We start from the raw sequence: 16,554 nt of genomic DNA on the forward strand, positions 1-16,554 counted from the left end.
TCAGGGTCTGTGAGTTCGAGCCCCGCATCGGGCTCTGGGCTGACAGCTCAGAGCCTGGAGCCTGTTTCAGATTCTGTGTCTCCCTCTCTCTGACTCTCCCCCATTCATGCTCTCTCTCTGTCTCAAAAATAAATAAACGTTAAAAAAAATTTTTTTTTAAAAAAGAAAAAGAGCATATATTTTACATTATAAATATATTTAGATTTTATTTTTATTTTGTGTATTGAGATTATTTTTCCCTTTCTTATCCATTTATATTTCAGTTTCTGTCTAGTTTCATAGGCAGGTTTTCAATAGTGATGTATCTGTGATTTATGAATCCAGGTAAAGATGTGCTGTTATTGGCTATGTATTAGATCCTAAAGAATACGTAATATATTTTCTGCAGTCTAAGCTTATTTGCTACCTATTATCGGTAAAAGCTTTCTATTTACAAAACTGTGACTGGGTCTTTTTGCCCAGTGTTGTATGTTCTGGGTATAGTGGAAAAAATCCTTTATTTCCCCCGAAAGTACAATCCCTGAGTCCCAGTCTACCAGAAACAGTAACATAGGGATAAACTGGGTTCATAAAAGCTCAGAAACTGGTGATGCTTTTGCTAAATAAGCTGCCATTTTTCTCTATCTTGCATATGAATCAAACTGGAGCTTTTTTCTCCTTTTGTTTTTCTTTTGTGGGTGTGTGACCTTAACAAATTACGTAATTTGATGTCATCAAGCAGTTGACATATTCACTATGTGTCTGGACGTTGTCATTTCATATGCAGAGACTGCAGTCCCTACTGCTTGATACATAGTCAGCAACTGCTAATTAGAAGCTTGTTTAAGACAGACAAACAGGGGCGCCTGGGTGGCTCAGTCAGTTGAGCATCCGACTTCGGCTCAGGTCATGATCTCATGGTCCTCTCTCTCTGCCCCTCCCCTGTTCACGCTCTATCTCTGTCTCAAGAATAAATAAACATTAGAAAAAAATTAAAAGAAAAAAAGACAAACAATTTGTAAGAAAGTGTACTCAGAATATGCGCAGTACAAAGCTTAACACTCACATGAAAGAAAACATTAATCAGTTGTAATTCTAATTTTAACTAACTCTGTTGTGAAAATTCATCACAAGATTAACCTATGTAGAAATTGATAGAACTGTCACCTAGCTAGGACATATAAAACCAAATTCAAACGTATGAGTTTCACAAATATGTGAAGTAGCTTCATAAAAAAAAAAGTTGTCATTAACAAAACAAACAAACAAAAACCGAGAATCTAGGCAGACGTAGATAGAATATAAAAGTACCTTGTGGGAGAAAATGAACAAGGGATTGGCAACACAGGAGAGAAAGACCTATCCTGTTCTCAATAAGTTGTATGAGCTTGGGCAAATTATGGAGCTTCTGTGGCGTACTTCTGAATTTATCATGGGTTTTATTAGACTCTGAGCTACTCAATGACAGAGACTCAGCCTAACTCAGCTCTGTATTCCCAGAACCTAGCCCCACTGTGTGTGTATATGAGAGTGCTTTGCAATGTACTCTACGAACGTAAATATTAAGCTATGTATTTATCTTATTTTGTAATAGTTCTTTCTCTTAGTTTTTTTTTTTTTTTTAGTTTACTTTTTGAGAGAGCGAGAGTGAGCAGAGGAGAGGCAGAAAGGGCGGGGAGGCGGGGGGAGAGAATCCCAAACAGGCTCCACACTGTCAATGCAGAGTCCGAAGCGGGACTCAGACTCACAAACTGTGAGATCATGACCTCAGCCAAAATCAAGAATTGGACACTTAACCAACTGAGCCACCCAGGTGCCCCATTTTGTATTAGTTCTTAAATAGTCAATATTTTTTTATTTTTTAAATAGCAGCATGAAGTCTCAGCTCCCTCATAGTTTCGTTTGGTTTTAGTTCTGATTTGTTTTTCAGAGAGAATTGAATGCAAGGCCCCTAGCTGGCATAATGTTAAGCCTATACGGAGGTCAGTGTTATAATGATGACTGATTTTTAGAAACAAAGAATTATATTATATTTTGTGAGTTTTGGAGGGAGGGGAAAGAAATGTATTTTTCCTACAGAAATAATATTGTAAGTGGTAGTTGTGTTCCTAGGCCATTCCTCAAATTACTTTTCCTCATATACTTTAAACTTGTAGTCATAAAATGATATTATAGTTACAGGCCTCAAATACATAGCTAGTAACCAAACTTGTGGAGAAGCTCACTACACATTCTGAGCAGGGGCTACAAGAACATATTTCTCTATACAGTCTTTCCTTTCTACTACTCTCAGCACTGGCATAGAGGAGGGAGACGAGTAGGGATCCACTCCTGAATTATGAATTCCAGAAATTTGCTTACTCTTTATGGCTGCAACAGAAGAAAACAGCTATCATGGGTGCCTGGGTGGCTTAGTCAGTTGAGCATCTGACTCTTGATTTTGGCTCCGTTTGTGATCCCAGGGTTATGGGATCGAGCCCCACATCCCACTCTGCGCTGAGCATGGAGCCACTTGAGATTTTCTCTCTCTCTCTTGCTCTCCCTCTGCCTCTCTCCCCTGCTTGTGCTGTCTCTATCTCTCTCTCTCAAAATTAAAAAGAAGGAGGAGGAGGAGGAGGAGGAGGAGGAGGAGGAGGAGGAGGAAGAAGAGGAGAAGGAAAAGAAGAAAACAATTATCTAGATTGGGAGATCAGAATTGGAAGACAGAAACTTCTCTGGTGATGTTATGGTTAAAGTCTCCGAATTTCAGTTTTGCTGCCATCCGTTCAAAAGGATGCTTTGCAGCCATGGACACCTATAGCACTCAGACTCTGGCCATTTCCTGGGGTGCCTGCATGGCTCAGTCAGTTTAGCGTCCAACCGTGGCTCAGGTCATGATTTCATGGTTCATGAGTTTGAGCTCCACGTCGGGCTCTGCTGACAGCTCAGAGCCTGGAGCCTGCTTCAGATTCTCTGTCTCCCTCTCTCTCTACTTCTTCCCTACTTATTCTCTCTCTCTCTCTCTCTCTCTCTCTCTCTCTCAAAATTAAACCTTAAAAAAAAAACTTCTTTAAAAAAAAATAAAATAAATAAATATATGCCATTTCCTACTTACAGAAACCAAAACTCTTACAGGAAGTGACTGATTCCAGGTCTGATGCAAAAAATGTATAAGTTGAAATGAGACATTATGTTGGGCCAAAAGCAAGAAGCTTACTAAAGAACCTCTGAGGTCACTTGTGTTTAAAGGACACAAGAGCCAACCTGAGTGGACTAACACTGGATCAAAGATAGGACCATTTAAAAAAACAAATTATTTCATTGTGGAAAGAACACAACATAATTCAAACATGTTAAAGTAAAGAAAAGCTTAGAAGAATTCTTGGATACCTTTCATACAGCTTCAACAATTATCAACGTGTGGTCAATCTTATTTCAGTGCCAGCTCCACCCATGATCCCTCTCCACCACTGGATTATTGTGAAGTAAATACCCAATAGCACATCACACATCATTTAACCTGCAAGTATTCAAGCTATATCTCTAAACGTTAAGAGCCATTTTTAAAATGTAATCATGGTATAGTTTAATAATGGGACATCAAACATCAAGAAGAATCTACTGTGATAGGCTGAGCCATATGAGATATGTACAAATGATGATGCCTTTTTAAATTTTTTTTTTCAACGTTTATTTATTTTTGGGACAGAGAGAGACAGAGCATGAACAGGGGAGGGGCAGAGAGAGAGGGAGACACAGAATCAGAAACAGGCTCCAGGCTCCGAGCCATCAGCCCAGAGCCCGACGCGGGGCTCGAACTCACGGACCGTGAGATCGTGACCTGGCTGAAGTCGGACGCTTAACCGACTGCGCCACCCAGGCGCCCCGATGATGCCTTTTTAAAAACCCTCACAGCTTGCTTTTAGAGATCATTAGGTATAAACTTATTACTCTGGAAATTGTTAAGCAAAAGAAAGAATCAAGGATTTATCCTACCTCTCCTGTACACACTGAATTTCAAAATAGTTAATAGGACAAAATTCTTGGTAGAATGCCAACAAGTAAAGATAGAAGAAATGCTTTTGAAAAGCATAATTTTGGAGCCCCTAATGCATAGTTAACTTACCCAAGGATTATCACGGGATGCTAAAACCATCAAGTGAACAAAAATTCATAGTGGATGGTATCAGCCAACCTGAATCCTGGAGCCATTAATCAATCTTAGTGCCACTGAAAGTGAGACATCTTAACATTATGTGCCTCCTGGTCTGAATGATCTGCTGCAGTAAAAAAACACATCAACACCTATAACATGTTCTTGCCCAAAACAGAAAAACAAAAACCCAGCAACTGAATATATCCAAGCTTCCAGAGGTAACTGCCAGTTTACAGGAAGAGGATCAAATCACATGTCTAGGGACACAAATGGCATAAAGGGTGGAGAAAGTGGAACGGATGGTCTCTGAAGGAGACTTGACGGACACATCAACCAAATACAGTGTTAACCTTGTTGAGATTCTGGTCCAGATAAACAAACTAAAATATTTTGGGGGTAATAAGGGAATATGAAAATGGCCTGAGAATAGAGGATGTTAAAGAATAATTAATTTGTATGGTATGATAATGATATTTTGGTTGTGTTTAAAGAGCACTTATCTGTTAAAGATACACAATGAAGTGTTTCCAGGTGAAATGATGGGTTGTCCAGCTTGGGTTCAAAGCCTTGCTATTCAAATAACGTGCAGATCAAGCAGCACTAACTTCATCGGAGAGCCTATTAGAAATGCAGAAACTCCGGCCTCCTCCTAAGAACCACTGTAGAGTCAGAATCTATGTTTTCACCATGATCTCCAAGAGATTTATATGCATACTCAGTTTGGAGGAGCACGGCTTTAAAATAATTGGAGAGATGGGATAAAAGAAAGAAGATTGGCAAATATTGAAGCTTATAGAAACTGGGGGATAAGTACATGGGGATATGATTGATTATAAGTCAAGTAGTTTTACACCAGGGACTGACAGACCGGATCAGTGTGTGTGTGTGTGTGTGTGTGTGTGTGTGTGTGTGTGTGTCCAATCCAGTGATTTGTTCTTGTTTACTAGTTTGAGCTGTAAATGTTGACATAAATATTGCCTGATTCCCTCCCCTTATAACTGAACAGCTTGTCAAGTTGTTGGGTAATATTCAAAAACCTTTAATGCATATTTCTTTTGAAAGTGTTCTTGTCATGGGGCACCTGGATGCCTCAGTCATTTAAGCGGTGGACTTCGGCTCAGGTCATGATCTTACATCTCATGGGTTTGAGCCCCGCACCAGGCTCTGTGTTGACAGCTCAGAGCCTGGAGCTTGCTTTGGATTCTGTGTCTCCCTCTCTCTGTGCCTCCCCCGCTTGCACTCTCTCTCTTTCTCTCTCAAAAAAATAAATAAACATTAAAAATAAAATTTAAAAAAAGTCATACAATAAAAGTGTTCCTTGCCAAATAAAATTCTTCCTTTAAAATTTATGAAAAAGACTTATTTAAACTACTAATGCCACTTTATTGTCAATTCCCCTCTCTAGGGACGCTTGAAAAGACCTCTTAAGAGCCTTGATAGTGCTCTGTATGATGACGACCATGACGAGAGAGCAAGCAAGTAAGTCATGATGGATTTTAGAATCCTACTAAGTGTTGTGGCCGAAAGGCAGGAGTTCTAGGATTTCAAAAGATAGTTGAAAGAATGTACAGTCCTAGAGATCAGATTTTGCTGCCTTACGGTGTTCTTCAGCAAAAAGAGCCAGTGCTCAGTGGAGTCTCATGGGGGATGAATCTTGAGATGGGAAGAAAGATAGACTTGAAATATCTTATTCTTGGAAAACAATGATGCCTACAGAAATATCTGGAATAGTGTTAAAGGAGAGATAGAAACCCACCCAAGTTAGGCTCCTACCCACCTAGTAAAGAGGGGCAGGTTAAATGGCAGGAACAGTGATAATAGTCAATTAAAATAAATTGAGTCACGGGGATAGGAGGGGTTTAAGTCCATGGTGATATCAGAAGGTGAAATTCTAATACAAAATGTTAAAAATAATTTTACTATAAATAAGGAAAATAATAATAGTAGGTGTTTAATTTTTTTAAACAAGTTTGACATAGGGAATGACTCTTTTTTCTCTGTTAAGTGTATCTTTGTCTATATAAAGGAATATGCATTCTTCTCTAAAATAAATGAATAAATAAAGAGAAAACCACATACCAATATTGAGAGTTAACTTGGCTATAGCGAATCCTCCAAGTGTTCCGTCTACTATTTCTACGGCTAATGTCCCAAATCCCACAGAATTAGACTGTGTGAAAAGCCCTGCTTCTGCTTCCAGATTAAGGACCCATAGCTATTTGTTTTTTCTTTGTGCATGTACTCAAAATTTCCCATATTTGTATTGGCATATACACATCTCTATGAAGAATTTGACCATGAACCAGTTAGCCATTTTGCTGTTGTTCCACTGAAAAGCACTTTGGTTTTAAGACTCTCTCACTGCTTGAATGTAACCGGGGAAGGTTCTCATATGCCATGTGCGTGACTGTAACTACTAGGATGTGCTTCATTTTCCTTCAGGTTATCCTCTGAAGATGGAGAAGAAGCTTCTGCTGATTTTTATGAAAGCGATGACTCCGTTGAAGCAAGAGTAAAGACTCCTTACTCAGGTGAAATGGACCTACTAGGAGAGATCTTAGATACACTGAGCACACACAGCTCTGACCAAGGAAAGCTGGCAGCAGCGAAGAGCTTGGATTTCTTCAGATCAATGGATGATATTGATTACAAACCTACGGTTAGTTGATTTTTCAGCCTTAAAATCAAATGAAAACATACTTACCCTTTGCTATGAATTGCTTCATGTTATATATAGTCCTAGTTGGTCAAAGCGTTTAACCTCAAACAGGTAAGTAGTCAAATCTTCAAAAATATAAAATTTAACCACGAAAAATTCCAGTATTTTCCAATTTTGTGTCTGATTCTAGTGGTTATTGTCATTAATTGAAAAAAAAAATTATTTTGGGGTGCCTGGTGGCTCAGTAGGTTAAGTGTCAAACTTTGGCTCAGATCATGATCTCACAGTTTGTGAGTTCAAGCCCACATCAGGCTGTGTGCTGACAGCTCAGAGCTTGGAGCCTGCTTCGGATTCTGTGTCTCCCTTTCTCTCTGCCCCTCCTCTGCTCACACTCTGTCTGTCTGTCTCTTTCTCTCTCAAAAATAAACACCAAAGAATTTAAAAAGAAAAATCAAAAAAAGAAAAAATGTTCTTTTATCAAGCATAATAGTCTCTTATGATCTGATTTTATAGTTGTCTTTTTTGGGCACTTTTTTAGATCTGAAATGTTTCTACTTTTTTTTCTATATTTCTTGGATCTTCAAAAAAGTGTTTAATAAATGTATCAATTCAAGTAATTTTTTTATTATATTACTTTAAAAATGAGCAGTGTTTTAAACAAATTGAACTGAATGTTTTAAAAAACAAGAGATGGAAGTATGAATGATGGCAACCATGTTGTGACTGTAAGTAATTCCAGAACTTGGCATTGACTATACGAGGTAGCTGGTCTGTTTGGGTTCTTTGGCGGGAGGGGACTTGGCAAGTTCTTTTTATTTAATTTTTCATCTTTATTGACATATATTTATATATTTTCTTGTTAATAGAGCCATTTGCAGGTGTTCAGAATTCACTATTGATGCTATATTTCTTCTGCGAGGAACTTCAAGTTCCCAGCCATGAAAGATACTAATATTTATTTCAAACTGGAAAATAATTTGCTGAAGTAATACTATAGATTCATTAAAATTTTTCTGAATTTGTGGTTTCTGCTTTCAGAATAAATCCAATGCACCTAGTGAGAATAATCTGACCCTACTTTGCAGTGGTTCTGGTGACCAAGTAGAGTGGCATCTTGGGCAAGATGATAGTGCCCTTCATGGCAAACACCTTCCTCCATCTCCCCGGAAGCGAGTTCCCTCTAGTGGTTGGACAGATTCTCTGTTTATCCTGAAAGAGGAAAACAATGAAAAACACCTCAGTGTTGACAATGTGAGGGGGCCCGCGGTCACAGAAAAGGCAGCTTCTGCTTCAGAACTGGATTTCCAGTTAGCTTTGCCTGAAGTTTCCGAAGATGAAAAGTGTAAAACAGAAAGGAAGGAAACACTAAGCCAGATTTCAGATGATCTGCTTATACCCAGCCTTGGGCGACATTCATCTACTTTTGTCCCTTGGGAGAAAGAAGGGAAAGAAGCCAAAGAGACTTCAGAAGATAGTGGACTGCTTCATGAAGTGGTGTCATTATGTCACATAACATCTGCCTTCCAGCAAGACTTAAACATTTCAGAGGAAAACACAAGTGGAAACCAAACTTAAATCAACAGTTAAGAGTCATGTGCATCTAAGCTTCTATGGAGACATTTTAGGATTCCATGTAATCTCTATAGTAAACAGAATTATATGTAGGAATGACAGTTGTTGGACTGTCTAAAAATTATTGTTCATTTGGAGCATACATTTTTCCCACTCATTCATCTCGTGAGTGTGATTATATATTGACTGATTTTTTTAAATGTAAAGCTAATTCTCCTACTGTGCTCTTAAATCAGGTACTAGTTTGTATGTATGTTGGAAGTATATGTTGAACATATGATTTCCCAGTATTTGGTGCTTAATGCCATTCATTTATTTAAACTAAGTATGCATATATAACCCTTGCACATAACCAGTAGCTACTATTCTAATCTGGTTGAGCATGAACTGATCAGGATATCAAAACTTCTCAAAACTAGCCTGAAACTACTGAAACTGTTGACCCACTAACTGCCTTAATCTTAAGCCTATATTTAGCATACTTTAATAATTTATGGAATTACCTGTAAATTTTGAAGAATAAGTTATAAGTGTTCTGCAGAGCAATAATGCCTTTTTCTATTCATTGAATCAAGGACAAAATTAATTTTTCAAAGTTAAAAAGCTCTCTTGTGGACACTGCAGCCATGTTTTCCAAAACGTATAAAGGTACACATTTACCTTTCACTCAGTGAAATATATGAAGTGCTGAATTACAATGTGAAATTGATGACTTCTGTTTACAAATGAGACACTTTAAATTTTTTTCCCAGTCTCTCTGTATGCCTTTGCTATCTAGGAATCCAGTCCCAGAAAGCCAAACATAACATGAACTATCCTGATAAAGAAATATTCCTATCTTTTTTTTCTTAACTAATAATTCTACATCAAATATTTTTATCATCTCAAATTTACTTTTTAAAATAATCGACTTTATATCTTAGAAGTTTTTGATTTATAGACAAATTATGAAGAAAGTACAGAGAGTTCCCATATAACCCTATACACAATTTCCCCTATTATTAATATCTTACATTGGTATGGTACATTTGCCACAATCAGTGAACCAATATCGATAGTCCATGCTTTATTCAGATTTCCTTAGTTTTTCCCTAATGTCTTTTTTGTGTTCTAGAATCCCATCCAAGATACCACATTACATTTGGTTGCCGTGTGTCTTTAGATGCCTCTTGGCTGTGACATTTTCTCCGACTTTCCTTGTTGCTGGTGACCTTGACAGTTTTGAAGAGTACTGATCTGGTCCGATAAATTGTAAAATGTCCCTCTAATAGAATTTGTCTGCTATTTTCCTCATGACTACACTGTGATTATGGGTTTGGGGGAGGAAGATTCCAGAAGTGAAGTGTCACTTTCATTACATCATATACAAGGTACATAATGTCAGCATGATTTATCATGAATGTTCATGTTGACTTTGATAGCCTCACTTAGGTGGTGTGTGTTAAATTTCTCCACTACACTTTCTCCCCTCCCTTCCTATATGGTAGTGTTTGTTTGGAAGGAAGTCACTGTGTATAGCCCACTCTTCAGGAGTAGAGCTTATGCTTCCTCTCCCAGAGGGTGGAGTAGCTACATAAATTATTTGGAATTCTTCTGCATAGGAGATTCGTCTCTTCTCCCTCAAATTCACTGTTAAATGTTGAAATTCATCTCACAAGGAATCCTGCATTGACTGCTTCATGATAAGCTAGTCTGTCAGGAAAAAAAATCAGGAAAAAAAACCCAGTGATGTTACGGTTAATTTGGTATTTGTGTATTCAGTATACACTCTGTACATCCCCAATCATGATTAGTTTTAAAAAATTGTCACTTTAGAAAAGATGTTTGAGAAACCATTCAAGAACCTCATCAGGACTGTACCCTAGAACATTTGCTGAAAGAATTTACTTGCGAGTTAAAAAAGGAATCTTGGAAGGGGTGTTGTTAAAAACATTGCTTAAAAATATTTATTCAGGTCAGTCTTTAAATAATTTAAAGAATTGACCAAGTTTTTTTCTTTTTACAACTACATCCCAAAATCTTAAGTGGATATGTTTTACTGAGGACAATTATTCATTCATGTTTATAAAGGAAGACAAGTCTTATTTTCCTTATAAGGATGGACTCAGTATACATTAAGGAAAAAAGTGTTCAATCCTTATTAAGACAAAAGCAAGACTCAAGGTTCTTGTCAAATTTTGCCTTTATATACTCATTACAAAATCCCGTTTTACTTTGTTGAAGCGTATAGTAAAAGAAGTCAACTTATCAGAAGAGCTATTTTAAATGAGAAGGAAAAAAAGGTCATTCTGGTGATTCTGGTGAATCTGCTTGGCAAATATTTCTTCATAATTTTTGAAAAGAAAAAGCCTTTTTTAACACGACTGTTCAAATGAGGCATGGGAATGGGAATATTGTGAGTGTTAGCATAGGTAAAGCTGGGGTTTTAGTCCATTTGCTTAATAGACATCATGGCTTCAGAAATGTAAGTTCTTCTGTCGCCCAGTCCCCTCATGAGATGTTTGACTACAAAACTGTGTTGTGAGGGTATTTAGCCACTCACAAGCAAGTTTGCATGAAGGTATTTTAAACTGGATTTGTGCCTTATTTTAACATGCAAAGTCAGCTTTTATATTCTGTGTTAAAAAAAAACAACAACAGCAAAAACAAAATCTGTACATGTTCTTGGAAAGAATCCAAAAGACTAGTATCCAAGAGACTACTAATCTGAAAGTATTAGTATTTCAAATCACTAATATTTTGAGTATTCAAAGTCTTCTCTTAAACTAGACTTTCCGGTGCTGCGGTGGATGTAGGGAGAGTGAAGTGAAGTGAACATGAATTCTGAAATAAACAAAAGTATTATCTTATTTTCTGCTATGCTTCTATTTTCTATTATAACTAAATGAAATATTTGTGAACTCCCCTGCTATTTGAATTTTTTTTTTCCAAGCTACATCTGTTCCACAACAGAGTTGTATAAATGAATAGGACGTTTGGCCTTGATAAATAGTCTTTCATATGGCCTCTAAACCATCATAATTCTCCCTGAATCCCACCATGGCTTTTATCCTCTTTGCCCTTAAATATTGCATTTGTGGTGTTTCAGGAGGGGATGGAAGAGTAGTGTGTGAATTTAGAAGCTGTCGTTTTGTTAAGTCAGTATGTTGTTAAGTGGCAGATTTTGATGGTTACCCACTTTAGCATATTTTAGGAAGGCACCAAAATATAGCAGGATTATTTTCCTGATTAAAAATGGATAACTCATCACTTAGGAAGTATTTATTGACTTTTATCAGTCGTATGCAAGGTACAGTAGCTGAGGATTTTAGGAAATAAAATAATTAACCTAGTCTCTGCTCTGAAGGAACCAATTAAAACATTTGAATTTAAAAGGAAAAGAAATTATAAATCTCATTAATAATAATAATAATAATAATAATAATAATATATTTTGCTTACAAGTTATTAGCCCAAGATTCTAACATCAAAAAAAGTCTTTTAAGGCTGCTTAATCAGAAAGTGCTCTAAGTACAGAACCACAGTACTATTTCCAATTTCATTAACTTTATTATTATAATGAAGTATAATAATGCTGCTATTTTAAGATATCTATTTCTAAAGGACAGACTTAGAGGCTCTTAGAAACTAAATGCCCTTGTTTATCTGATTGTCTGTCACCACTATGCTCAATCCTTTCACCAGGCAGCACAGGGCTCTATAATGGAATGATGCTTCTTTGCAATACTGAGGGCCACTTTACTTAACCTGAGGGCTAACTGAGGGTGTGGGTGCATGTTGATGGAAACTAATTTTTACTGTCTTTATCTTGATAATAGCATTCTCTAGAAACGGTCTCTGCTGTCCCTGCCTCTTAAATTAAAACTGTGTCAGTGCTGTTGTTAGGATTCTGTGCTAAGATCCTGATGGTAGAATTCAGGAATGTTCATGAATTAGTTGTTTCTTAAATAGCGTGAAGTAGACTCATGATCAAGAGGAGAAAACTGTGAATGTTCTCATAATCAGCACTAGATCTCCCTTCTCATGCAGAAAATCTGGATTTTCAGGAAAAGATTATTTTCATGAATAAATTTTCTAATGCAAATGCCATTTTGTTTAGCGGAACAGACCCTGATTCTGGGTAGATATTTGTAAATGAGAATGTAAGTTTCAGAAAGTAAAATGAATACCCAAATCTCATCCCCCAAAGCACTTCTTATAAGGAAATAGCTTTCACAGAGTCTCTGTCAGTACTCACATCTTTCCTGTGTCGCGCCCAGTACTTTGTTCATGTCTGTTTCTTAAAGCTTAAGAGGCAGAATTATTTTTGAGCAAACCGCTTCGCATTTTCATTTGGTCATGATAGGGAATTATGTGTATTTAGAAAGATGCACATTTTATTTTGAAAATAATAGGATTTTTGTGCAATATTTTTCCTGCATAATTTAGTTTATATAAATATGCACATCTGCTTTTCTAGCAGATGCCTTAAGGTCATGTCTTTCAGTATTTGTGTAAAATTATATGTAGCAATGTTCTATGTGATTTTAGAAAAAAAATCCTTTATATTGTTGGCAGGAGAAATGTTTTTGTTTATTTAAAGTAATTATGGATATTGCATTATTGTATCATAACTAACTGCCTCAGCAACAATAAATATGCAATAAGGAAATCCTGAACCTTAGGTTAGTATTGACAATACTATTACTTTAAAAGAAATGTATATAGTGCAAAATGCTGATTTTACATGTGTACATGTAACAGATATTCAGTTCTACCACATAAATCTAAATGGCATTTGTATGGTGATGACCACATATGTAGATTGTAATATCCTTTGTGATGAATCTTTGGTAAGATTTATAAAGGGCATTGCCAATACTCCTTGACTGTCTATAAATTAAGTTAATTTTTGTATGATGTACAGTTTGTTTAACCTTAGAGCTTCTATAGATTTCTACTTTTATTATACTTGAACGAGGCAGAAAAGCACTGTGGAATATCTGTAGCTCTGGATGCGATCTGCAAACATACCAAAAAATTAAACAAGGTACTGAACAGCAATATTAGCTGGATGCTTTCTATCCAGAAAGCTGTGTTTTTTTTTCAAACCATCCTTTAATTAAGTAATTTAAAACATGCAATCTTTTATCTTAAAAGATTGCAAAGTCACAAATGATTACCTCTTTGATATGATAAATGTCCAGGTCTCTTTTGTCTCTGTGTTATTTCACTTCTCAGATGAGAGCCTTAATGAGGTACCTTAACAAATCCACCCTCTGGTTGGTTATGTGATGTTTAGGAAAGGACAGAATTAGAACCCTGTGCATGCTAAATGCACCACAGGCATCAAGTATAACTTCCATGTGGTAATTTTGAGAACCATCTAATGATCATATACCAAAAACAAGACTTCTTGACTCTGTTACGATTTAGTACTTACAGCAATGCCTAAAACAGCAAGCAAGTATGAACTGCATGAAGTCCACAACTTAATATGCATAAAGGTTTTTTTTTCTATAAAAGGTACATGAGGGGTTCAAAATGGAGCTTTTCCAAAGGTTATTTCTTTTGCTTTAAATGACTAACTGTTTAAAAGTACTGAACATCTTGAGCTTTTTTGCTAGACATGGTGACAGATATCTATAAAAACCTACCCAGCATTGAGAGTTGTTTCAGTGTTCTTGCATCCTTGAGGCTACAGTATAAATCATCTCTAAAGTTGACTACTATTGGGAGGACATTGTGCATAAAAGTGTTGTTTGGGGATTTTTAAAAAAAATATGCAAACGCAAATATTGGATGAACTACATACTACCATAAAGTGCCCAACAATGCAGTTATGAAATAAAATTGGTCATAATTAAACTTTTGCATGGTGGTGACTCTTCTTTTATAATTAGCCAGTTATTCCCTCGGTGTTCTAGGTGACCTGCTGTCAGACCCAACTGTCTTCATCCCTGAGCTTTGTAACTGTTGCAGTGTAACTTCAAGCCTGAATCTTTCTGACAGGTCTGTTCGAGAGATATCCATTCCTTCATGTATGGTCAACTAATTATATTCAGTTCTAAAATCATAGAATAGGTAAGTAGAATGTCACCAAATGTACCAGAGCAGGACCATCCAAGCCAAACGACTGTATTTATTGACTTTCGTTTACAAGTCGAGGACAGAGGTGAAATACAGTAAAGTATATGAACAATGCTCTAGAGACTGGAAGGGTGACTGTCTCATCCAAGAGCTATGATAGTTGCACCTAGGGAAAAAGTCAAATTCCTACTGAAATGAACATGAAATTTCCCTTCAGTTGCAGAATTTTGGGGGGGTAATATGCTGAGATTGTCTTGTTTCCATAGAAGCAGCTATGGTCTGACAACAAGAAAAGAGATCTTATCCTTGTACACGTAAAGTTTAGCTAACTTTTATTGATTTTTAAAAAAAGTTAACTTTTTTAAAATCAAAGTATAGTTGACATGTAATGTTATATTAGTTTCAGGTATATATTGATTTGGATTTTTTACATTTTGCCTACCACATTCACAAGGGTTAGTTTCAATACCTCTCAGTGTCTGTGTATGAGAGATGGTCATATCTTTATTTTATTAATGCAGAAACAAAAAACACAATTTCCTTATGTATAAGTGGAAGAAAATATCCTCTTTGGAGTATTATTATGTAGTGAGTCTGAGAATTTTCTTGCCTAGAAGTAACAGAATGAGTTACACATAAAAGCACACATAAAAAATTTGCACATACATGAAAAATATAGTATGAGTAGCATAAAAATAAAATAGTGTACTGTGGATGTTTCCAGGTGAATTAAAACCTTCCCCCAAGTTCTGCCATTGATTTGAGTCTGTTACTTAATTTCCCTGAAGCTTTCCATCTCTTTATTTAAAATAGAAGTTATCTGTTCTTAGAATGAATTATTACTGAGAAACTGTTGTGTAGATGTTTGAATTCATGGTATTTTGGAGTATGAAACTGTAACATAAAGCTATATGAATCTTATATTTATCTAATCCGGTAGCTCTCAAACCTAGCTTTTTATTAGAACTAGCTGCACAACTTTAAAAAGAAGAAAAAAAGAAAGCACCTAGACCATGCCCTTAAGAGTTGCTGGAGTAGATACTGTAATTACTCCCATGTATACCTGAAGAAACTGAGGAATAAAATAGGTTGGTAATATACTTAATGCCCCATACCAACAAATGACCAAGCTGGGGTATGAACCTGACAGTTTGGTTTCAGCCTCCATTCTGTTAGGCAGAAATGCAGGACAGAAATTAAATGGCATGCCCAACATGGATTCCCCGTATGATTTTCTTTTCTATCGACTTTCCCCTTTATTGGACAAGCCTTTTTGTTTTTCACAAAATGTACTATGCAAGATTTTAATTTTTTGAGTACAGAATTTCCTGATAACATTTGGTAAGATTGTGTTAATGTACGGATTCTTCATTTCTCTCTTTTTTTCCCCCATACTCTCCAGCTCAGTTAATTCAATCCCACCTAACCTTTGTATTATATATACATGTTCTCTGTAGTATCTCTTCCCTTTCTTTCATCCCTTTTAATTTTAGGTGCAGTTGTTGGATAGCAGGTCAGGGAGCCCCATTTTGACTATGCATGGTAACTGTAAGAGAATGCTTGGTGAGACCAATTTTGAGAAAAAGGAAAGGTATAACTTAAGAATTGTTTAATGTGGAGCCACTGTTACACGAAGCTGTTCAGAGCATCTGAACACCCTTTCAACATCTTCACAGATATTATCTACAACGTTTTTATTTTTCTCCTGTTCAAGAAGCAGCATTGGTGACAAACGTCTTACTCTTCAGTTTGGTTTTGTTACTTTAGAATCACACTTATTCTTTTTTAATGTTTATTACTTTTGAGAGAGAGAGAGAGAGAGAGAGAGAGACAGCATGAGTGGGGGATGGGCAGAGAGAGAGGGAGACACAGAATTCGAAGCAGGCTCCTGGCTCTGAGCTGATAGCCCCCAACACGAGGCTCGAACCCATGAACTGCAAGATCATGACCTGAGCTGAAGTTGGACACTTAACCTACTGAGCCACCCAAATGTCCCTGAATCAAACTTACTTCAAATATGGAGACTGTTTCTTGTTGATGGTGTTTTCTAGTAACTGGCTTTAATTTTAAAGAATGTATTGAAAATGCACAAATTCCTTTTTAAAACTCCAGTTTCTAATTTGAGGTCTCACTTTGAGAT

General features: G+C 36.5%; 1 protein-coding gene across 2 annotated transcripts in view; it reads left to right on the top strand.

Moving 5' to 3' along the window:
* DENND1B (DENN domain containing 1B) overlaps positions 1-14,196 on the top strand; it is a 270,041-nt gene extending 255,845 nt beyond the window's left edge. For both annotated transcript variants that reach the window (XM_040463561.1, XM_040463562.1), the window contains 3 exons: positions 5,520-5,593; positions 6,557-6,773; positions 7,812-14,196. In XM_040463561.1, the coding sequence (XP_040319495.1) occupies positions 5,520-5,593; positions 6,557-6,773; positions 7,812-8,348 (828 nt within the window). In that variant the 3' untranslated portion in view covers positions 8,349-14,196. The remainder of the gene's footprint in view (positions 1-5,519; positions 5,594-6,556; positions 6,774-7,811) is intronic.
* The last annotated feature ends 2,358 nt before the right edge of the window (positions 14,197-16,554 follow it).

The sequence above is a fragment of the Herpailurus yagouaroundi genome, unplaced genomic scaffold (assembly GCF_014898765.1).
Source record: "Herpailurus yagouaroundi ecotype Mexico unplaced genomic scaffold, PumYag 403, whole genome shotgun sequence".
NCBI lineage: Eukaryota > Metazoa > Chordata > Mammalia > Carnivora > Felidae > Herpailurus > Herpailurus yagouaroundi.